Source organism: Schistocerca piceifrons, chromosome 9, assembly GCF_021461385.2.
Source record: "Schistocerca piceifrons isolate TAMUIC-IGC-003096 chromosome 9, iqSchPice1.1, whole genome shotgun sequence".
NCBI lineage: Eukaryota > Metazoa > Arthropoda > Insecta > Orthoptera > Acrididae > Schistocerca > Schistocerca piceifrons.
Window position 1 is genome coordinate 220,685,458 of NC_060146.1, and position 25,259 is coordinate 220,710,716.

At 44.5% G+C, this 25,259-nt stretch overlaps 1 protein-coding gene across 1 annotated transcript in view; it reads right to left on the minus strand.

Moving 5' to 3' along the window:
• Nucleotides 1-3,185: 3,185 nt before the first annotated feature.
• Nucleotides 3,186-25,259, minus strand: part of LOC124716880 (translation initiation factor IF-2-like) — a 138,929-nt gene continuing 116,855 nt past the window's right edge. The window contains exon 2 of the mRNA XM_047243432.1: nucleotides 3,186-3,596. Within this exon, the coding sequence (XP_047099388.1) occupies nucleotides 3,186-3,596 (411 nt within the window). The remainder of the gene's footprint in view (nucleotides 3,597-25,259) is intronic.

Below are 25,259 nucleotides of genomic sequence, written 5' to 3' on the forward strand. Positions count from 1 at the left end.
GAGTGTAACTCCACAATAATTTTGATAATTAAAATAAATTACATCGAAACACAAATTACAAAAGAAAAACCTCGAATTGGTTACTATCGTTTTTCTATTAACCTGATGGGTCAAACAATTGTATAAGCACATGGTACTGGTCTCACAAAGTACACCCCACGTGGGTTGAACATAAAGAAAAGTTGCTATATTGAAAAATATTGTCAAGACGAGATGTTATAATGTCACACACATTCGCATTTAGGATTGATGGTCTTAGTTAGAGTTATGGATCATCCACACATGGTTCCACTTTTCTCACAAAGTAGTAACAAAGCAACTACTGGAAGATATTCTGAACTTCACACTCAAATTACACTGCATTACAATTTAAGATAACATTAGATATTTTAGATCTAAACCTGAAATAAAGGTGATTAAATTTTCAGTTAGGCTGAACTTAAGAAATCCATTGTCCTACGGACTTAGCAGACACGCGCTTAGCCGGAGATCTTACCACTTCAGACGCTCGCCGCGGACCGACTGCCATGGTCCCTTCCTGAGGGTGCCTCACAAATACAAACGGAAGTGACCAGAGAGGCAGCTTCCTATACCAACATGACAAGGGACGGACAGGACCATATCAAGAATAGAAACCTCTCTGCTTTTAGAAAGCGTAGCTACCTGTTCCGGTGTTGGTCCTACTGTTCTCTAGCAGACCGGCTTGTCTGCTACCATCGAGCATGCAACTAGAAATACATTTACTCATTCATCCTTTCACACAGAAGGGAAGGGGGATGACAGTATCTTATCATGTACACAATATAAAGCGGATGTAGGTTCCATATGAGACTGTGTGACATGAATTACATATAAACTGTGTTTTAAAGTGTAGTATTGTGACAGATCGTTCTTGTTTATGTGTAAAAGTAACACGTTCTACTGCTCAGTCTCCTCCCAGATAGTCAGAAACACCACAGTAAATTTAGAAGAGGAATTTACGCCGTAAATGACAACAGATTTAATAAATTAACATGAAAGGAATCCAACAGAGACCTTTCAGTACTTAAGTTTTTCGAAAAGTCTTTGCTCTTCCCGCCAAGAAGTGGTGCAAAACTCACAAGAGAATAATAATTTGATCAAAAAAAAAGAAATACACCACAACAGAGATGCTAGTTTTTGCTTAAGTTCTGGCTGAATTCCTTCTGTCTACCTGCTCAGACAACAGAGTAACGTAGTTCACGCTAGTTCCTCGCCGATTGATAGGCGACTACTCACTGTCACTTACTTCTGAAGTTCGTCTTGTTTCGTTCTGTGATGGCGGTGTTCGTTTATGGTGTATCTTTTGTTTCTACATACGCCGTCTTTTGTTTCTCATTGGCGTATCCTCGCCTATCGTGATCTAAAGATGTCATGCACAACTGTCTCTCGTCCTCTAAAATGACTGGGTATTCGTCTGTTGAGACGTCGATCGTTTTCGAAGGCGTCACTAGGTTGCATTCCCATAAATTGTTTCAGCATTCGATACGCCATGTCTAACTGAAAGAAACCGTTCTAAGTGAATTAACGTACAAAGTAATACTTCACCTCAAGTAAACGTAACGTATGAGGGCGTGCAGAAAAGTAACATCTCCGACTTTTTCTCTTTGTCAAAACTCTTAAAGCTCTTTAAATAAGGCAAAGATTATTAATATTCTACGTCTTTATTCTTCATGTCTACATATTTCTTTCTCAACATAGTGACACTAGCGACGAACACATTTCTCCCAATGAGAGGCCAGTTTGTTGATACCGACACTGTAGAATATCTGACTTTGTTGAAGAGCCACAGGTCACATCTGCTTACACCGCTTCGTCACTACAAAACTCGGCGAAGGTGTTCTTTAAGTTATGGAAACAGATGAAAATCGGAAGGGGCCAAGTCGGGACTGTGTATGAAGGATGATCGATAACAGTGGAACCAGGGGATCGGATTGATGCAGATATCGCAACGATCGTGTGTGATCCGGCATTGTTATGCTGAACAGAAGGGTGCCCCGTGTGTAGATGAACTCTTCGAATTCTAAATTCGATTACAGCACGTTGTTTCTCATGCACCGACATACATCACACGTTGTCATGTTACATGCTACAATTCGGAGCCCTCCAGCGGCAAAGGGCTGTAAATATGTTGACATGAAGAATAAAGGTATAGAATGTTTTATTTAAAAACCTACTGTTCACATAAAAAATACGCCCTCATATGTCCGTTGCATATCGTCTGAGAGGTTTTTCTAATTCACATATTCAGTTGTACCCTTTTCATGTTAAGAATATAAATATGTAGTAATTTCTACGTTAAATCCTTGCTGCTTTCTTATGATGAGTCTAGGCTCCAAACTAGCTACAAAAAAAATTACAGATAAAAATGTAATACACCCATACCTGGCTGCAATTAGGTGTGTGTGCTGCAAGTGATGTCTCCTAACTTTTCAGTCTCTTTTTCCACTCTGCACCTACATATACCGAAAAAAAAACGAAATTCTACCCGAACAGGCCATGAAGGCCCAATGGTACCGACCAGCCGCCATGTCATCCTCAGCCCACAGGCGTCACGGGATGCGGATATGGAGGAGCACGTGGTCAGCACACTGCTTCCCTGGCCATATGTCAGTTTACGAGACCGGAGCCGCTACTTCTCGAAGAAGACTAAAAATTCGTATGTTTGGGTTTCAGTTTTCGATCAGAGCTAGGATTTTTTTCTATCAGTTGCCGATTTCTTTACCTCAGGCGACGATTTCTCAATCTGCTGAGCTACGCTAACCTCTAGGTCCTCCTATAACAGGGTGAATAAGTTAGGTGAAAGGTCTGACGAAGCAGTGGTATTCCACGGTGAGACCTTACCCAGTAAATCAGTCATCAACGCAACATTCAGCCTGAGGATAGATAAGCTCTGTCGGAACGTCAGCATTCAGTCAAACATTATCTTACCAGTCATCTGGAAAACGATGATTAGGAAGGCAGATCCTAGTGGTGCCATTAAAGCACGGAGTACTGAAAATTAGAAACATGTCCTTCCAAACAACAATTTTTGAGAACTTGTCGTCATTCAAAGCTAATTATCAAAAGGCATGAGAGAATACAGGCTTCAGATGCCACCTTTGTAGATAACAGCGACCAGCACCTTAATGGAGCACTGCCTACATTTGGATACTTGGACGAGTGACTCACCACGTCGTTCTCCTCATCCAGAAGGCTGCAGCTCGCGTCCGCCATCTCGGACACCACTCCAGCGAGTCAAGCGGACAGCCCTCCAGCCGGGTCCCCTGGAGAAGTTGCTGGACCTCCGGCCGCGGTAGAGTCCACACATGCACAGCTCCAGGCTTGAGGCAGTCTGTCGGCGCACTGAGGGACCGGACGGTCTGGCTAGCGAGTGTCGAGCACAGCAGGCTGAGCGCCGTCAGGAAACCATAGTCCCGAGGGGGCGTGGCCGGCAGGCTAGGGGCGGGGCCACGGGCCGGCCGGAAGTGCGTGCAGCGGCCGGAAGTGACGTGTGTCGGAGCACCCGGCGAGTGGCGGCATGCTGGGTTGGGCGGGCTGCCGCGATGTGGCGTCGCTGGCGCCTGCCGGGCTAGTATCTGGAACAAAAGAAGGGGAAGCGTGTGGGAGTCCACCGTCACTCCATGGTGAAAAGTTGTGCAACCGACAAGTCACTATAAAGGTAAAAATTTAGGGCACTTTGAACCTCCCAATACTGGACTTCAGATGGACTGAAAATTGGTCCATTTCGCACTCTGATCATTACCTCCCACATGTTTACAGTATACGTGTATCGGTGCACAGTAGGTCTTCTTATCACTGCGCCAAGCACATTACACAAAACATCAGCCACCTCCTGGGAGACATCATGCTGATGCCATGTAATGCCGTCTTTAGCCTTGATGGTCTCAGATGGGTGAGCAAGACTGTCTACAAGTTTATTTATGTACAGGGTGTTCATAATTAAAGTTACAGTTTAAAAAGATGTAGAAAGAAAATCAGTGCTTAAAATGAGGTCAAATTTGAACAGCATGTTACTGACGCAGCGGGAAACGCCATGGAGAAGAAAATTAACGAAAATAGATGCCACTCTGAGCGTCAGAATATGCACACCGACAGGCGCGCGCCACACGGTTCTTCCTCAGCTTGCATCCTGGACGCCCTGCATAACTGCCACCCTGAAGGATCGCGCGTTGCTGGCAAAGCTCTTTTACAAGAGTGGAAACTGTGAGCCAGTAGCCCTGCAGAAGGTCCGGACACTCAAGAGTATGTGTAAGTAAGCTGTTTAGGTTTTTATGTTGGTAACGCCACGTAGCGCTCTGTATGAAAAATCACTGACTGTGTTGTGTGCAGTCTGTGGCTGGTTTGCATTGTTGTAATAGTTGCTATTGTAGTATTGGGCAGTTGGATGTGGACAGCGCGTAGCGTTGCGCAGTTTGAGGTGAGCCGCCAGCAGTGGTGGATATGGGGAGATAGATGGCTGAGTTTTGAGAGCGGACGATCTGGAGTTTTGTCCATCAGAAAGAGTAAATTTGTAAGAGTGGATGTCATGAACTGATATATTATGCCTTTTGAACACTATTAAGGTAAATACATTGTTTGTTCTCTATCAAAATCTTTCATTTGGTAACTGTGCCTATCAGTAGTTAGTGCCTTCAGTAGTTAGAATCTTTTATTTAGCTGGCAATATTGGCGCTCGCTGTATTGCAGTAGTTCGAGTAACGAAGATTTGTGTGAGGTAAGTGATTCATGAAAGTTACAGGTTATTGTTAATCACAGCCATTCTTTTGTGCGGATTATTGAAAGTCAGATTGCGTTGCGCTAAAAATATTGTGTCAGTTTAGTGATGATCAGAATAAATAAAGAGAGAAATGTCTGAGTACGTTCAGTTTTGTTCAGCTGTTTGAAAATAAAACAACGTAAGAGGTTTATCAGCACAGTAATTAATAAATTTTTCAAAGGGGGCGTTTCATATGAGAAAAGGCAGTGCTCCGATGTCTGCTAAGGGTTTGGAAAAAATGATTACAAAATTCGAAAAGACAAGTTGTTTTGAAATGCAGTGTGGCCGAGGGAGCAAACCAGTTGACCCAACGTCTGTCGAAGATGTGGCCACGGTACTGCAGGAGGGGTCGAGCGGTGGTGTGTTAAACATGCAGTGCACAGGGAATTGCCCGAAAATCGGACGTGCTCGAGAGCACTCTGTGTAAAATCTTGCGAAACATCCTGCACTGCTGTCCACACGAAATCACTCGTTGTCAGGGGTTGCTCCTGCTGAACTGACAGCAAGACGACCTTTCGCTCTGGAATATCTTGCTCGAATAGAAGTGGACAATGAATCGCCTTAGATCAATCTGTGAAAGCCCATTTCCAAGGACATGTCAACGTGCAGAATTGCAGAATATGGGAAACGGAAAATCCCAGTGGACATCAACCAGCACCACTTTGTTCTGCAAAGGTGCTACAAATTGACGGTATCGTTTATCGTAGGGTCGCATCTTTTTCGAGGAGATGAGTCCTGCCAATCCTGTAACCTGTACCGTCACTGGTAAACGCTGTGAGTCCTACGCGCACCAACGTTATTCCTACCAATCAACAGCGTGAATGTGTGGGTGGGATCTTTTTTATGGAGGTCAGTGAAGCGGCTGCTGCAGAGGCGTAACGGAAATGCTAGAATTATCAGCATTTCCCTTCAACCAAGCCGTCCAAATCACCTGTTTTTACTCCTTGCGACTTCCGGCTGTGGGGTTATCTGAAAGATGTTGTGTTCGATGCTGCAATTACGAACGTAGCTGAAATGAAGGCAGGCACTGCGCAACGCATTCTGAATATGGGCCCCCAGAGACACTCAGATCTGTTGTGGAACATGCTGTTTCTCCAGTCTGTCTCACGACAAATAGAAGTCGATGCCATTTAGCCGCGTGCGCTGTTTTTGATCCCAGGATAATGAAAAACCATTTCTGCCATCCGATGTCGTACGACCCTTCGCGATGTATGGGCTTACCTATCTAACGGTTGCACAACTGGTGACTGCCGAACCTTTGCAGTCAAGCACATTGAAGAGTAGGGATGGTGTAACGTGCTACTCACACTGTAGCTGTCGTATTGCGATTGATCTGTCATTTGTAGCAGACCCCAATTACGTTAAGACGCTTACAGCTCCATCTATTGGTCATTACTTTTCCTGTTCAAATTTGACATCCTTATGAGCAGTACTTCTCTTCCCATAGCGCTTTGAACCTGGACCTTTAATTACGGACTCCCTATGTAAATACAGGGTCATCACCTAAAACTTACACCGCAAATATTGCGTAAACGGAAACTGCTATTCATGTGCGATTTTCGCACAATGGATTGATTGATAGTCAGGGGCTCGTATTGTTAGCCAATCAACAGATTGTAGTAATACTTAGAAAGTGTTTTTTTGTGCAAACTTATTTTTTTAAATGGAACTGTGCCTGTTGATATAAACAAACTGAAGGTACGGTGAATTAGAATGTCAGTGGTGTTTGTTGAGGATTCCAGTGCGAGTCGTTTACGAGGTATCGTACTTGGAAAAGTTCCCACACCGACACTCGTACAATACCTGTGTAAGCACACACTAAGGAACACTAGTTACATGGCTTCTGAACACTAAAGAGACAATTGACCATCAGGGGTCGAGTTCAAAATGACCACCGACAGCGGCAACACACGCTTCCAGTCTGGTATGGAACAACTGGTGCACGCGTGCTAGCATTTCGGCGGATATGTCCGAACAGGCTGCAGTAATACATCGTTTGGGCCGGTCGGGGTGGCCGAGCGGTTCTAGGTGCTACAGTCTGGAACCGCGAGACCCCTATGCTCGCAGGTTCGAATCCTGCCTCGGGCATGGATGTATGTGATGTCCTTAGGTTAGTTAGGTTTAAGTAGTTCTAAGTTTAGGGGACTGATGACCTTACAAGTTAAGTCCCATAGTGCTCAGAGCCATTTTTTGAACAAATTTCCCTTCAGAAACGCTTTCCTTGCCATTGCCAGTCTAAATTTTATATCCTCTCTACTTCGACCATCCTCAGTTATTTTGCTGCCCAAGCAGCAAAACTCATTTACTGCTTTAAGCGTTTCATTTCCTAATCTAATACCCTCAGCATGATGGAGATTACGTTCTGCCACATCTAGTTGTTTCGTTTCCTGTTACACTCGTACATACAGTGACGGAAAACGACTTTCTATTTGCCCCCATACGAGCTTTAATTTTCCTTATCTTAGTTGTCCTTACGTGAAATGTATGGCCAACGGGCTTGCCGCAGTGCCGGCCGCTGTGGCCGAGCGGTTCTAGGCGCTTCAGTCCGGATCCGCGCTGCTGCTACAGTCGCAGGTTCGAGTCCTGCCTCGGCCGGGGATGTGTGTGATGTCCTTAGGTTAGTTAGGTTTAAGTAGTTCTAAGTCTATGGCACTGATGACCTCAGCAGTTGAGTCCTGTAGTGCCCAGAGCCATTTGAATACATCGTTGCATGTCATCAGGTGTAGTTGGTATGTCCTTGTGTGCAGCGTTTTCCACCTCTCCCCACAGGAGAAAGTTTACAGGCGTCAAATCCTATGAATGGGCCGACCAAAGTAAGGGTCCTTTGCGTCCAGTCCAACTATTTGGAAACAGTTCGTGAAGACGTGCTGTAGTACTTCGTGCACTATGTACTGGCCAGCCATCATGCTGGTACCACAGATTCCTCCTGGTCTGCAGAGGAACGTCTTCTAGCGTCCATAGAAGAGGACCTGTTCAGTGTCCCGTCTATGAAAAAGAGGCCTGTGAGCTGATGCTTCACTGTCCCACACCACATGTTTACGCTCCACGGGCGCTGGCGTCCCACCTACGAAGTCAACGGGGATTGTCAACAGACCAATAGTGCATGTCCCGGCGGTTTACCTGGCCACGAGGGGTAAATGTGGCTTCATCCCTAAACGAGATATATGATACATCCCGAGCATCCTTTCTTAACGCCCGCGTACAAAAGTTAACAGGATTCTCGTAATCGTTTCTGTTCAGTTCTTGATGGAGTGAGATGTGATAGGGACGGAACCTGTGTCGCCAGATAATGCGTAGGACATTTGCCTGACTCATGACAGTTCCTCATGCGGTTGCGCGGGAGCTGACGTGCGCATCAGCTGCAAGTAGCGAGAATAATCCCCCCCCCCCCCCCCTGTCCTCACTTGTTTCCTATCGTTACGATGCCTAGATGTTACACCACCACTTTCACTAACTGGTTGAAGAGGCTGATAAATAATTGCCGAGATGGCTGACGTCTATTGGGATTATTCGCCGCGTGCACCGTACACGAACGAACTGCATTCTTCCTTCACCCACCGTACACCATGAGCATGTCTGCTTTTTTTGCATTGGTAAATCCTATCGTCAAGTCACTACCTAATGCTTGGACAGTCACACGCTAACTGACTAGTAAGTCGTAATCCACTCAAGCAACGCACAAGCTCACTGTACGCAAACGTAGCGATAGAGCACCTAGCAACTGCGGATGTTGAGTGGCAGAAACAAGTACCGGTTTGGAAAGTTCTCAAAATACGATATCTCGTAAACGACTCGCACTAGAATCCTACAACACTGACATTCTAATTTATCCTACTTTTATTTTGTTACTATCAACAGGCATTGTTCCATTTAAAAAGGTATACGTTTGCACACAACTGATTACTGGCTAACAATACGAGCTCCTGTCTACCAGTCAACTCTGTGAGAACTGCACGTCAATAACACTTTTCGTTTCCGCAATATTTGCCGTACAAGTTTTAGGTGATTCACGCTGCATATGCCACAGATCCCCTACAGCTTACTGACGTGCAGCGATGTTGACTGTAACGTTACAGGCGTTGTTCCAAACAGTCCCGCACATTTTCTATGGGACTACAATCGGTTGATTTAGCGATTCAGTCGAGATGTAGTGTAGTGCCCGGGTGTTCGTTACTTAAGCGTGCAGCTGTGTGAACACGGCCGTTGTGATCTGGGAAAGCGAGTGTGTCCACAGCGTACCCAACATGAACATATAGAAGGAGGGCTTACACTTGGTCACCGGGCATGTTGACATACGCATCTTTGTTCATATTCACAGTAACCTAAATGCGTACACCGGTCATGGTACGAAAAACACCCACAGAACCGCCTCTGACCTGAACTACGCCGTGCACACACTGTTGCTTAAATTCCTCATTGGCCGGCCGCGGTGGTCTAGCGGTTCAGGCGCTCAGTCCGGAACCGCGCGACTACTACGGTCGCAGGTTCGAATCCTGCCTCGGGCATGGATGTGTGTGATGTCCTTACGTTGGTTAGGTTTAAGTAGTTCTAAGTTCTAGGGGACTGATGACCACAGATGTTAAGTCCCATAGTGCTCAGAGCCAGCCAAATTCCTCATTGACCCGACGACGCATTTGAGGCCTTGCATCATTTGAAAACAGGCAGGAGAGAGAAAAAGAGAGGCAAGAGAGAGGCGAAAATTTTTCAAATATTTTCAAAAAACGTTTGACACGTTTAGAATAGAAAGAAGTCTTTAACCTATATCCTCACGGGTGTCGGAATTTTAATCTCATTTTGGCAGTGTTTAATATTATAGTAGGGCTTGACACTATCCCTCCCCCTTCTCCTTCTCCCAGCTTCCACAGCCCCAGTTCCCCCCACTCTCCACTCCTCCAACTTCCCCTTTGATATGGGATGGAAATTATGTACCAGATCTATCTAATCTTATCTTTGTCTAACTATGAGATGGTTTTCAAAATGTTTACAAATCGTGTAACTCAGTCTCGACGTGAGAACTAGCCTGGTGTTCGCCTAGTCACATGTGGGAAACCGCCTAAAAACCACATGCAGTCCAGCGGGCGCACTGGTCCTCTTTGTTGATCCTCTGGGTGGATTTTATCCGGAGCCGGAACGCCTCCTTTAATCTTGGAACATGACTATCCGAAGGGGTAAGAAAAAGACATGAATGATAGTCCTAATGAACAATTAATAACGCTACATAATAAAGTGGTAACACTGAATGTTTCAGTCACAAAACTACACTGAGCTGGGACACCTACCAGTATCGTCTCGGTCCTCCTCTCCGGCGTAGCGTAGCAACTCGACGTGGCATGGACTCAAAAAGTGGCTGGAAGTCCCCTCCAGAAATATTGAGTCATGCTTTCTCCATAGCTCTCCATAATTGAGAAAGTGTTACCGGCGCAGGAATTTGTGCGTGAAGTGACCTGTCCCAATAAATACTCGGTAGATTTCATGTCCGGTGATCTGGGGGCGGCCAAATCATTCTCTCAACCTGTCCAGAATGTTCTTCAAACCAACCGCGAACAGCTGAGGCCTGGCAACACGGCACATTGTCATCCATAAAAATTACATCGTTGCTCGGGAACGTGAAGCCCATGAATGGCTGCAAATGGCTTCCAAGTAGTTCAATTGGACCAGAGGACTCAGTCCATTCCATGTAAAGCCCACACCATTACTGAGTTATGACCAGCTTGCACGGTGCCTTTTGACAACTTGTTTCTGTAGCCTCGTGGATGAGCGCTACACTCGAACCCTTCAATCAGCTCTTACCAACGGGAATCAGGACTCATCTGACAAGTCGTCTAGGGTCCAATCGATATGGTCACTAGCTCAAGAGGGCGCTGCAAGCGATGTCGTGTTGATAGCAAAGGTTCTCGCGTAGGTCGTACGCTGCCATAGCCCATTAACGCCAAATTTCACAGCACTATTTGTAACGCCGGAAATGCATATCCTCCTATTTCGATCTATTGTACTATAAATTTGTTTTCCTTATTTTTGTTACCTGGATATATGACATTTCTGTGTCTTTACATATTATAATTGTTTTACTATTTGTATATATATATTTATGCTTTTATGTCGATGTATAATTGGTTTGTTTCGTAAATATTATTTGTATTTTTACGCTGGGTCTTGCCTAGGGAAAACTGCTATCGAACGATTACATCGATAGGTCGTGTGAAGAATCAAAGTGTGTAGGATCTTTGGTAGTGTTAACTCTGCCTCGTGGAGCGCGGGCTGAGCAGAGGGAGTCTGCCGGTAGTAGCGAGTGGAGCAGGTGTGTTGTGTGACGCTCCCGCGAGTTGCCGCGCTTTCGGGGTTTGGCAGCATGTAATTGCGCTCGACTTGCTATGATAGTTTCTGACACGGTGTCGCGGACGGGAAGCATTAGCTGGCGCACATCAAGAGCCCGTTTCGCCTGGTGACCGTGTCGAGAAGGAGGCGCGCCAACATCCAGCTTCTGCAATAGCGACGGCCGACAATGAGTGACTGTCGCCACCTCCTCGATCGACGGCTTCAAACCTTCAATCAACCAACAAGGAAGACTGGAAGCACGTAAAGTTTTAGAACTGTATGGCAGACCTCAGCTTTTAAAATTGTTCCATTCACAAAATTACAGCAACTTAGCATGAACCTTTGTTGCTCATTGTCCCAATTGCATTACCAAGCAGGGTCCCTTCCTTTTCCGGAATGAACCCGAGTGTCGTTGAAATTCAAACGCCAGCACTAAAGCAATATTATTCTATTACACTGCTTTAATTTCAAAGTTCAGTTAAGGTATTCATAGCTGGCTACAATATTCAGATTACACAAGCACAAATTAAGAGGGCGAGTTTGGTTACCGTATTTTAGCTTACCTGTGACTGCAGCTCAGCTTGGTACGTACTAAATTTTACTACTGTTAATTGTTCAGAATCATTTAATTCGAGTTCAAAGTTAAATCCCTTATTTCTAAATTGCGTAGATTCATGTAGCTTTTGAAATGATTGTTGAGGTAGTCCAAGACTAACCGTATTTTACTGAATTTCGATGTGCTTCAGAAAGAAAGCTCACTATTAACTTCAGTCACTAAATTAATTTTCGATTTTCCTGTTTTATTAATTCTTTTGCTAAATTAAGTCAGAGTGTAGCGAAATTTATTACTTCTGACAAACTTTCAGTTTTCACACTACACGTGTCAACCTTCAGTAGCCACGCTTCTAGTGCTAATTATATGTGTAATAACCTTTCTTTTTCAGTTACTATAGTAATTGTCCTTAGGACTGGCGACCGTAATTTTCCCCAAATCTCAAATATCTAATTACCGCTAGTTAATTGTTAACGTAACGGCCGCACATTTACTTTCTTTATTAACTTTACCCCTTTTCAAAATTAATTTCCACCTGTTTCATTAGCATTTTTCCTTTCATTTAGATGTAACCCTTTCCTCCCTCTTTACCGACAGATTAACTTCGGTGACGATTGCTTTTTCCCATTAGGTACACGCGGTTTAATTTTTCACTGTCATTAAGGTCGGTAAGTGAGGGGGGAGGTTACATATTCTAACCGATACGTTCGTCGTACCCTCCCGCATTAATTTATGCGGTTATTTCACGCAGCGTCGCTTGTCTCTTAACACTGACATCTCCACGCAAACGCCGCTACTCACGGTCCTTAAGTGAAGGCCATGCGTTGTCCAAGGTGAGAGACAGTGCCTGAAATTTGGTATTCCCGCCATCGTGTTGACACTGTCGTTCTCGGAACAATCCATTTCCTGACGATTTCCTGAATGGAGTGTCTTAATTCCCGTCTTGCGACTATAATAGTCATCGGACGCATTTCCATGTGAATCACCTGAGTGTTAATGACAACTCCACCGAAGTAGTGCGTTACATCCTGCCATGAAACACGCTGCAATGCGAAACCCTCTAGCAGGGGGGGGGGGGGGGGGGAGAGGCTGCAGCTTGCGTAATTGGAGAGGGTAAGTCAACGGAGTAATACGCATGACGTGCATGTAAAACCTCAACCAATACTGAGAACAGAATGAAAAATTCGTTGACATTATTTCTTAGCACGTCCTTGTACAAGCAGCAAAATTTACGTAATTTATGTTTGATTAGATATTTCGACTCAAACTAAATACCTAGGCTATTGAACCTAACGAAAAGACTTCGCCGATGCTTTGGCAGAAGGCTTTTTCGACCGAATTTTGAAAGCGGATTGCTATTGACCAGCTTCCCGTTGAGTTTGGTTAGTATCGCGAACGAACTGTGCGGAGAGAACAACATTAGCGCAGCAGGCTGCGTTAATTAAGTCGGGGCGTTTGGCAATTTTAACTAATTGGCAGCCCACCGAAATTACATTAACGCAAACAATGTAGACCGTATTTCAGAGTTGTTATCGGTGGAACTGAGCTGTGTGTGTTCAACGGGAGCACACACAGCCTCAGTTTGCGAGACAGGGAGGTGACATTTCCCGATACCAATACCCAACGTCGAGTAAACGGACAGTGCCAATGTTTGTCAGGTATACCACAAATGTACCCTAAGAGGGGAATTCCCCCGAGATTGTCGGCTGGTGTCGCCGAGCGGTTCGAGGCGCTTCAGTCTGGAACCGCGCGACTGCTACGGTCGCAGGTTCGAATCCTGCCTCCGGCAGTTAGGTTTAAGTAGTTCTAAGTTTTAGGGGACTGATCACAGATGTTAAGTCCCATAGTGCACAGAGCCATTGGAACCGTTCCCCAGAGATTAGACGGCTAAAGCCGAACGAAAATGATTTTAAAATACGTACATGTGCCCATGATATCACCAGCCAAAGTCAATTGTCAAGTCGTACATTTGTGTTCAGATGACTTCAAGACGTTAACGAATCTAAAGACATGAGAAACATAACTCGGTGAAGACACAATGTGGTGCAGCATACAATTACCACCAGAAGACTATCAGGAGTCATAAATGTGACGTTATTTGGCAGAAAGCTAAATACGAAGGGCGGTCGAAAAGTGTGTAGCCAAAGATAGTTACCGTAATGTCTCGCACAAAAAACAACACCTAGTTTATGGTGACCCTTTGCGGATATGCAAGTCAAATTTCGCGGCTCCAGCTTCGATAGTTTTACCGCTAGGATGCGTTGTTTACCGTAGCGCAAGCAAAGTGGCGGGTATCAAGAGAATCAAGAACCGTGCTGTGACTGAATGACTTCATTTGAACAGAATGACGCCCAAGGAAATTGTGGAATACACTTACGGACAGTGTTCCGTCTTATGCAACAGTGAAAAACTGCGTGTCCTACTTCAGACGTGCCACTGATGAAACAGTGACTGCAATTCGCTATACGATTTTGCAGGATCGTCCAACAACGTTGCAGAACATTGAAACCACATTTGGAATCTCCCATGGTCGTGCTACTGACATTGTTGTGGATATTTTGGGATGCGCAAAGTTTCATCTCGGTGGGTCCCGAAAGACTTGAATGCACGTCGGAGACGGGAACGTGTGCAGTGTTGTGAACAGATCGTCCGCCAATTTGAAGCGGATGAAGACGGCTTTCTTGCAACGTATGTGACAATGGACGAAACGTGGGTTCACCACTTTGATCCTGAGACAAAACAACAGTCACAACAATGGAGACATCCTTCACCCCCTTACCCCAAAAAAATTCAGGGTGCAAAAAATCAGCCGGTAAGGTGATGCAGAAGGGGTAATTATGGTGGATTACTTGCAAAAGGCCGTTAACTGTCAATGCGTCATACTATTGCACCCTCCTGCGCCCTCTGAGAGGAGAGTAAAAAAAAAGGGTGCGGAAAATTGGCGCGCGGAGTTTATTTTCATCAGGACAGCGCATTGGCACACGTAGCCCTCGCAATACTGGAAACTCTGCGAGACTGCGGGTTCGAATTGTTCGTCATCCGCCATATTCTCCAGATTTGCCTCCCTTAGAATTTTTTCTTTTCCCAAACCTAAAAAAAATACCTCAAAGGACGACGACTCCACAATGATGATGCAGTGATTGATGCCGTGAACGCTTGGCTGGATTTGAAATCAAAGACCTTTTATTTGAATGGTTTGCAGAAGTTATCTGAGCGTGAACGCAAGTGTATTACTGTATATGGCTATTGTACTGGAAAAATAAATTGGTATTATGAAATTTCTGTCATTCTATATTTGTTAGCAGTCCGTCTTCAGGCCACAAGTGGCCCATTGGGACCATCCGACCGCCGTGTCATCCGCTGTTGAGGATGCTGATAGGCGGGGCGTGTGGTCAGCACACCGCTCTCCCGGCCGTTATGATGGTTTTCGTGACCGGAGCCGCTACTATTCGGTCGAGTAGCTCCTCATTCGCCATCACTAGGCTGAGTGCACCCCGAAAAATGGCAACAGCGCATGGGCGCCCGGATGGTCACCCATCCAAGTGCCGACCACGCCCGACAGCGCTTGACTTCGGGAACCGGTGTATCCACTGCGGCAAGGCCGTTGCCCTATATTTGTTAGGCTAGATACTTTTCGACAGCCGCCCTAAACACCACTCCCCCCCCCCGTCCCCCCCCCCCGTCCCCGGTCACGTATCTGGTTTAAATGTTAACAGATGTAGCAATTAAAGACTCATGTTTCCCAAAATATTCTATCTCATCAGAAGTATCCCGACAACTGTTTGCGGAAATTAGTGTGGGGTGTGTCCGCCCGTGACCTTTACGGTAGCTTCCTTCTGCAGTGGTCACTTTGAATGAGGAGTCAGAATGTTTGTGGAGAAATGGTAGTCCATTCTCCATTCTTTCTGAAGAGCCGAAACAGACCAGATAGTGACGTAGGACTCGTGTGTGGAGAGAAGCTGACGCTGCAACCCATTCCAGAGGTGTTCCACTGGGTTCAGGTCGGGGCTCTGGGGAGGGCAGTCCATTTCAGGAATGTTACTGTACACAAACCATTCGCTAACAGGTGCTGCTTTGCGACTGGTGCATTGTCGTGCTAATACAGTCATTCTCTCCGATGTGTACCTCTACTGTACGCAGTACGCACTGCTGTAAAATGTGTTCATATCCTAAGGCGTTCAGTGTTTTCTTAACTGCAATAAAGATACCACACCCTAACCACGAAAAAAGAAACAAGCATCCTAACACCATATTCTCGTGCTTCACCGTTGGCATTACCATGATAGCAAGTAAAGTTCTCCAGGTGTTCACAAACCCAAACCAGATATGTTCGCAGACGGAGGCACAAAAAATATCCAGGTAGCAGTGATTGAACACGTCTAATCTAACGTAGATTGAACCAAAGCGTAAGATAAGCTACTTTGTGAAAGCCGGAAGCAGTGGTTGGGAAGGGAGTGAGACAGGGTTGTAGCCTCTCCCCGATGTTATTCAATCTGTATATTGAGCAAGCAGTAAAGGAAACAAAAGAAAAGTTCGGAGTAAGTATTAAAATCCAGGGAGAAGAAATAAAAACTTTGAGGTTCGCCGATGACATTGTAATTCTGTCAGAGACAGCAAAGGACTTGGAAGAGCAGTTGAACGGAATGGACAGTGTCTTGAAAGGTGGGTATAAGATGAACATCAACAAAAGCAAAACGAGGATAATGGAATGTAGTCGAATTAAGTCGGGTGACGCTGAGGGAATTAGATTAGGAAATGAGCCACTTATAGTAGTAAAGGAGTTTTGCTATTTGGGGAGCAAAATAACTGATGATGCCCGAAGTAGAGAGCATATAAAATGTAGACTGGCAATGGCAAGGAAAGCGTTTCTGAAGAAGAAAAATTTGTTAACATCCAGTATAGATTTCAATGTCAGGAAGTCGTTTCTGAACGTATTTGTATGGAGTGTAGCCATGTATGGAAGTGAAACATGGATGATAAATAGTTTAGACAAGAAGAGAATAGAAGCTTTCGAAATGTGGTGCTACAGAAGAACGCTGAAGATTAGTTGGGTAGATCACATAACTAATGAGGAGGCATTGAATAGAATTGGGGAGAAGAGGAGTTTGTGGCACAACTTGACAAGAAGAAGGGATCGTTGGTAGAACATGTTCTGAGGCATCAAGGGATCACAAATTTAGCATTGGAGGGCAGCGTGGAGGGTAAAAATCGTAGAGGGCGACCAAGAGATGAATACACTAAACAGATTCAGAAGGATGTAGGTTGCAGTAAGTACTGGGAGATGAAGAAGCTTGCACAGGATAGAGTGGCATGGAGAGCTGCATCAAACCAGTCTCTGGACTGAAAACCACAACAAGTTTGTGTGTGTGTGTGTGTGTGTGTGTGTGTGTGTGTGTGTGTGTGTGTGTAAGTAAGTATACTGAAGCGCCAAATAAACTGGTACAGGCATGCGTATTCAAATACAGAGCTATGTAAACAAAACAGGCAGAATACTGCGCTGCGGTCGGCAACGCCTGTATAAGACAATTCGCGCCCCCATCGTGTACATCTTGTGAATGACTTCCTTCAGGATAACGGCATCGTTCGACTAGAGTGGCCAGCATGTTCACCAGACATGAACCCTATCGAACATGCCTGGGATGGATGGAAAAGGGTTGTTAATGGACAACGTGGCCCACCAACCATTCTGAGGGATCTATCCCGAATCGCCGTTGAGGAGTGGGACAATCTGGAGCAGCAGTGCCTTGATGAAATTGTGGATAGTATGCCACGACAAATACAGGCATGCATCAATGCAAGAGGACGGACGCGGTTCTCAGGTACCGGTGTGTACAGCAGTCTGGACCACCACCTCTGAAGGTCTCGCTGTATGGTGGTACAACATGCAATGTGTGGTTTTCATGAGAAATAAAAAGGGCGGAAATGATGTCCATGTTGATCTGTATTCCAGTTTTCTGTACAGGTTCCGGAACTCTCGGAACCGAGGTGAAGCAAAACTTTTTTGATATGTGTATTTTTCTCATGTTAATTGCTACCTTATTTGCAAAGTATATGGACGAAAGATATGTAGGTGACGCTACTTTTAAAACCATGAAATTAAATACGTTACGTTTCGTCGGAACTGAGGAAGGTTTGATATCTCTCTCTCTCTCTCTCTCTCTCTCTCTCTCTCTCTCTCTCTCTCTCTGTGTGTGTGTGTGTGTGTGTGTGTGTGTGTGTGTGTGTGTCGTCAACAAGACTCGTTAAATGTGGTGGAATGTGTTCGAACATTTCGTATTGGGAGCTTCTTTCCTCTTCGTATAATCGCGAGTCCTTCAACTTAGCTTAGCGTTTTATGCATTGTTCCACTCATTAACGTCATGTGGAATAAACTTGTGGAGTAACTCACCATTTAGAAAGTACTAACTGCACAAAAACTAGCAGTGACAGTATTTTGTCGTGTTATATCACAATCATCGCTACACTCCTCTTCAAGAAGTTAGGCATTTTAACCGCCACTCCACGAAATTCGCCATAAATCAGCTATCACAGTTTGAGTGGAATAGCCCCAATCCTTCGTGGAGCTATTACTTTTATTTCTCAAGGCTAAATCTGTCAGTGTCTCAGAACGGATTTCAGTATGCGGGAACAAAAACATCTTCGATCATTTCTTCAGTAATATAAAAACCCTGACGTGTAGCTGAGCATTTATAAAACCTACTTTCAACATTTCTTCCAGCCACCTCCGTAGACGAATTTTTAAACAAACAATTTGCACACGTAGTTTAAAAACATGAAGATGTACCGATAGTCACAAAAGTAGCACCAAAGATTAATGCAATGATTCTCATTAAGTTAAAGTCCCTGTACAATTTAGTAACCTGTGAATAGCCCACAAGTAGCCATACTCAAGACATAATGTGTACTCCCCTTCAAAACTGAGTCTTCCCGTGTCATTTCGATAAAAGTCGCGTAAATAATTTACGGAAGATAAAACTAACCAATCAACTGTCAAATTACGAGAATAAAGACATATGAAAAGTCTCTCCAGTCCTTGTGTATATGGAAAGTTCTTCACAGAACTGTTTCAAGGACGGGAAATTCGTTCACGTTGACTTCATAAAAGACATGGTTGCGTTAATCAGTTCGGGATACGACGGTATATGAACCTAAAGACGATATTTCTCCTTCACCGAAGCAACAGAAGTAGGCGCTGTTTTGTTCATGTACTTACGGACTTTGAGCTATACGACTTGGAAAGTGTGGAAGAGTAGGTCCTATTTCGGCACTCCGACTGACAAATCGTGTCGTCTGTACGGGTCCTCCAGGCTGAAGAACAGTGCCGTAGAATCGGGACGTAGGTCCGAAATATATTTATTTCTTCTAATGGATCTACACTATCTGGTCAAAAGGATCTGGACAGCTTTTAGTGGATATTAATATGGGCTGTGTGCACCATTCAACTGTATGGTGACTGGTGGGAACACTTTCATTGAAGTATCTGAATGTGTGTGCGGGAATAATATGAAATTAGTCCCCAGTAGTAGTGTAAGTAGGCTGTTTAGGTTTTTATATTGGTAACTCCACGTAGCGCTCTATATAAAAAGCGCTGGCTGCGCTATGTGCAGTCTGTGGCTGGTTGGCATTGTTGAAATATTCTCTATTGTAGTGGGCAGTTGGATGTTAACAGCGCGTAGCGTTGCGCAGTTGGAGGTGAGCCGCCAGCAATGGTGGATGTGGGGAGAGAAATGGCGGAGTTTTGAGAGCGGATGATCTGGACGTCTGTCCATCACAGACAGTAAATTTTTAAGACTGGATGTCATGAACTGATAAATATATTATGACTTTTGAACACTATTAAGGTAAATACATTGTTTGTTCTCTATCAAAATCTTTCATTTGCTAACTATGCCTATCAGTAGTTAGTGCCTTCAGTAGTTTGAATCTTTTATTTAGCTGGCAGTAGTGGCGCTCGCTGTATTGCAGTAGTTCGAGTAACGAAGATTTTTGTGAGGTAAGTGATTTGTGAAAGGTATAGGTTAATGTTAGTCAGGGCCATTCTTTTGTAGGGATTATTGAAAGTCAGATTGCGTTGCGCCAAAAATATTCTGTGTCAGTTTAGTGTTGAGCCGGCTGGGGTGGCCGAGCGGTTCTAGGCGCTAAAGTTTGGAACCGCACGACCGCTACGATCGCAGGTTCGAATCCTGCCTCGGGCATGGATGTGTGTGATGTCCTTAGGTTAGTTAGGTTTAAGTAGTTCTAAGTTCTAGGGGACTGATGACCTCAGAATTTAAGTCCCATAGTGCTCAGAGCCATTTGAACCATTTTAGTTTAGTGTTGATCAGAATAGGTAAAGAGCGAAATGTCTGAGTACGTTCAGTTCTGCTCAGCTGTTTGAAAATCAAATAACGTAAGAGGTTTATCAGCACAGTAATTCATTAATTTTTCTAAGGGGACGTTTCAGTAGAAAACAGTTTTACTGTTCACAAACCGTTACCTCACATACGCTGCTTTGTGGCAGGCTGCTTTGTCATGCTGGCGTAAACATCGCTTCGAAACTGCTCCTCTGTCGCACGCAGTACACAATATAACAGTAATATCGAATATTCGTAGTGAACCGTGAGTGGCTCGTGTTCCCGCCATCATGTATTTTACACCCTGTTTTTAACGTACTTCCAGCTCACAACGTTAATTCAAATTACTACTGCCACTGAGTTGCTGCTTTGCCTGATAGTGCGTGTATCGATATATTACCTCTCGTAGTATCTTTGCTCGACTTCTATTACTTCCCGGTCGTCGTCTGTCGTAAGCGAGTTCAGGTCGCGAGTTCGGTTCTGTAAGTCAGTCAGAACGCGTCTGGAGCGCAGTCCGGACCTGCCAGTCGGGGAGCTGCAGTGCGGCACTAGTGCAGTCGGGTTGGAGCAGCAGTGAGGCCTGCGTCGACATGGCTCGCCCCACCATTGCCGCCACGCATCACTTGAGCCGGGCCACGGTCTTTGTGGATCGCAGGTCAGCCCTCCTACCGGACGACGCGTTTTGGCTCGCTGACCGTTCATGAGTCGGCTATGTGTGTGTGCATCGACTCCCGATTTGTCTTCGTACGTGCTTATTTACTGTTGGGTATCGTTCAGGTCTTCTCGCAGGTGTTTGTCAGGTTGTGTGTGTAGTTGGCGTGATTTCCTCTGACAAGTTATTTTAAATGTTGTCGGCATACTGGCTCTGAGAGGTCGGTCGTCTCTTTGGTCGACGTGCAACTGATTCTCTGAGCGCTTCTGGGTCCCTTCAGTTACCATCTTGCGGAACTTGGGTCGAACCTTTCCTGGTGCACGGTTGTGGTTTAGCCACTGGGCGTGTTACCTCTGCAAGGTTGGGTCCGGGCCAGTATTTCCGCCATCGCGTGTCTGGAGGTGAGTGAGAGATGCACCAGCAGTGCAGTCGCGGACGGAGCAGCAGTCGCGGACGGACCAGCAGTCGCGGACGGACCAGCGGTTGTTGCGGACCAGGGAAGTCTTATCTGCGCGCGGTGCAGTCGATGGGTCGGTTGCCGGTCCCTGCGCAATGTCGGAGCTTGTGTGGAGCTGTCCGATCGCTGCGAGCTTCGTGGTTCACCGACCCAGGACGTCAAAGTTGAGTAGCAGTAGTTTCAACTACCGAAGGCACGTCCATTCGTGTTGTCTACTTCGTAACTTTTGTGAGTTTATATTCTCATGTACCGATTGGTGGCAAGCAAGTCGTTTGGTCGGTCGGTCCGTGGCTGTCCCTTGGTTGGGTTCCGACGCATCAAGTATAGTTGGGCTCACCACCTGTCTCGCATAAGTGAACGAGGGCAGACCGACCTCCCTGGAGGCTTCTGAGTGCCACCGGTGTTTAATTATCTGTTGTCAGCTATTTTAAATTTTAAGCTTATGATTATTGTTTCTTTCTTAAAATTTTGCAAAATTAATTTTTAAGTTTATCTTTCAAGCTTAAACACTACGGCCTCCTGCCTTTACAGATTATGGTAGTATATTTTAGTTTTGAAGTTTAATTGTGGTCCTCACCCACTGGTATTGCTCCTTGCATATCTTGCTTCTTTAAATTATTTTATTGCTATCTTAATTGAATTTTTTATTTTATAGGATGTCTTGTTGGCGCTCTGCCTTTAAAGGTCTATGGTAATATACTCCAAAATTTTAGAATTTAATTGTGGCCCTCAGCCATTTGTATTGCACTTTGCGTATCTTGTTTTTTTTTAATTATTTTATTGCTTGCTTAAATGGATTTTTATCTTGTTAAGACTTCTTGTTGGAGGCCCTCAGTCGTGAAAGAGTTGCATTCGGTAAAGATTCGGCTGTGCCGCTTTGTTTGTAAAGGTTATTAAATTACAATAAATGATAATTAGAAGCAGAAACTGACCTCAACCTTTCGCCCTTTCCACAATCCTATTACCTGCTCTGCCCAGCGGGTTTAGCGGGTGTTTCACGTAATATATTGCAATATATCACAACATCTGCAATCTGGGGAGGAACGACGTCTGTGCTTGCTATTGGCCAAGCAAGGCTACACTATACATAGGAACGTGAAAATTGTTTTGCTGTGACTGACTAAAACGCACGAGCCAGAAGCTCTCTCGTGTCGGCGTAAACTCCGAGGTCATTGCTGGAGCGCAGCCTACTGGATGTGACCGCAGTGTAAAGTCGCTTGAATTATGGCTCTGCCAGTTAGTTGCTAAACTGTGTTAATCATTGCATTAAAAAGACGTCGTGGCTGGCTGACGATTAAGGCGGTCGAGTAGGTGAGCCAGAACTAAGTAAATATTTAATCTGAGAGCTATTTCAGAATTTTAAGAGTAAACGCTATGGTGCGCAACCCGTGTTGACTGATCCGTGATCAAAAAGCACAGGAATTAATAAAAGGCATCCCTTGAAAGAGAATATCTGTGTAGTCATTCTTGCAATGTAGCTGAGGTTTTTTTTCCCGACTACGAGGTCCATTCAAGTTCTAAGACCTCCGATTTTTTTTCTAATTAACTACTAACCCGAAATCGATGAAATTGGCGTTACTTCTCGACGTAATCGCCCTGCAGACGTACAGATTTTTCACAACGCTGACGCTATGATTCCATGGCAGCGGCGAAGGCTTCTTTAGGAGTCTGTTTTGACCACTGGAAAATCGCTGAGGCAATACCAGCACGGCTGGTGGATTGCGGCCACGGAGAGTGTCTTTTCATTGTTGGAAAAAGCCAAAAGCCACTAGGAGCCAGGTCAGGTGAGTAGGGAGTATGAGGAATCACTTCAAGGTTGTTATCACGAAGAAACTGTTGCGAAACGTTAGCTCGATGTGCAGGTGCGTTGTCTTGGTGAAACAGCACACGCGCAGCCCTTCCCGGACGTTTTTGTTCCAGTGCAGGAAGGAATTTGTTCATTTTCGTAGGATGCACCTGTTACCGTAGTGCCCTTTGGAACACAATGGGTAAGGATTATGCCCTCGCTGTCCCAGAACATGGACACCATCATTTTTTCAGCACTGGCGGTTACCCGAAATTTTTTTGGTGGCGGAGAATGTGTGTGCTTCCATTGAGCTGACTGGAGCTTTGTTTCTAGATTGAAAAATGGCATCCACGTCTCATCCATTGTCACAACCGACGAAAAGAAAGTCCCATTCATGCTGTCGTTGCGCGTCAACATTGCTTGGCAACATGCCACACGGGCAGCCGTGTGGCCGTCCGTCAGCATTCGTGGCACCCACCTGGATGACACTTTTCGCATTTTCAGGTCGTCATGCAGGATTGTGTGCACAGAACCCACAGAAATGCCAACTTCTGTTCAACAGTCATTCGGCGATCCCCCAAAACAATTTTCTCCACTTTCTCGATCGTGTCGTCAGACCGGCTTGTGCGAGCCCGAGGTTGTTTCAGTTTGTTGTCACATGATGTTCTGCCTCCATTAAACTGTCGCACCCACGAACGCACTTTCGACACATCCATAACTCCATCACCACGTCTTCTTCAACTATCGATGAATTTCAATTGGTTTCACACCACGCAAATTCAGAAAACGAATGATTTCACACTGTTGATTGTGTAAATCATGAAATTCTGCTAGGCAAGCTCAAGTATTGTGGCATGAGTGGGACAGTGCACAAATGGTTTAATTCGTACCTAACTGGAAGAGTGCAGAAAGTTGAAATAAGTAGTTCTCGTAACATGCAAGGATCAGCACATTCCTCAAACTGGGGAACTATCAAGCATGGGGTTCCACAAGGGTCAGTCTTGGGTCCTTTGTTGTTCTTATTATATATTAATGACTTGCCATTCTATATTCATGAAGAGGCAAAGTTACTTCTCTTTGCTGATGATACAAGTATAGTAATCACACCTGACAAACAAGAATTAACTGATAAAATTGTCAATACTGTCTTTCAGAAAATTACTAAGTGGTTCCTTGTAAACAGACTCTCACTGAATTTTGATAAGACACAGTACATACAGTTCCATACAGGGAATGGTATGACGCCATTAATAAATATAGACCTTAATCAGAAGCATATAGCTAAGGTAGAATATTCCAAATTTTTAGGTGTGTCCATTGATGAGAGATTAAATTGGAAGAAACACATTGATGATCTGCTGAAACGTTTGATTTCAGCTACTTATGCAATAAGGGTCATTGCAAATTTTGGTGATAAACATGTTAGTAAATTAGCTTACTACGCCTATTTTCACTCATTGCTTTCATATGGCATCATATTTTGGGGCAATTCATCACTGAGGAATAAAGTATTTATTGCACAAAAGCGTGTAATCAGAATAATAGCTGGAGTCCACCCAAGATCATCCTGCAGACATTAATTTAAGGATCTAGGGATATTCACAGTAGCTTATCAGTATATGTACTCTCTTATGAAATTTGTTATTAACAACCAAACCCAATTCGAAAGTAATAGCAGTGTGCATAACTACAATACTAGGAGAAAGGATGATCTTCACTATTCAAGATTAAATCTAACTTTGGCACAGAAAGGGGTGAATTATACTGGCACTAAAGTCTTTGGTCACTTACCAAATAGTATCAAAAGTCTGACAGATAGCGAACAAGTATTTAAGAAGAAATTAAAAGAATTTCTGAATGACAACTCCTTCTACTCCATAGAGGAATTTTTAGATATAAATTAAGAAAAAAAATTTTAAAAATAAAAAAAATAAAAAGAAAAAAGAAAAACAAAAAACACAAAAAAATAAAGTTGTTATATTAAGTTAAGTATGTTGTTAAATTAACTTAATTATGTCGTGTATTAGAAAATTCGACTCGTTCCACATCATTACGAAATATCGTATTCATGATCCATGGAACTAGTATTAATCTAATCTAATCTAATCTAATCTGTTCAAGTAAGGAAAAGTCGCCATTTTAAGTATTTAAAACAGTTCTCATTCTCGCCGCTGGCGGTAAAATTCCATCTGCCGTACGGTGCTGCCATCTCTGGGACGTATTGACAATGGACGCTGTCTCATTTTGAAACAATGCGCATGTTTCTATCTTTTTCCAGTCTGGAGAAAAAAAAATCGGAGGCCATAGAACTTGAATGCACCCCGTATTATCAGAGTTCCAGCGCGACTTGTATATGAGGCTACGACCGAGCGCTTTCACTGGAGCG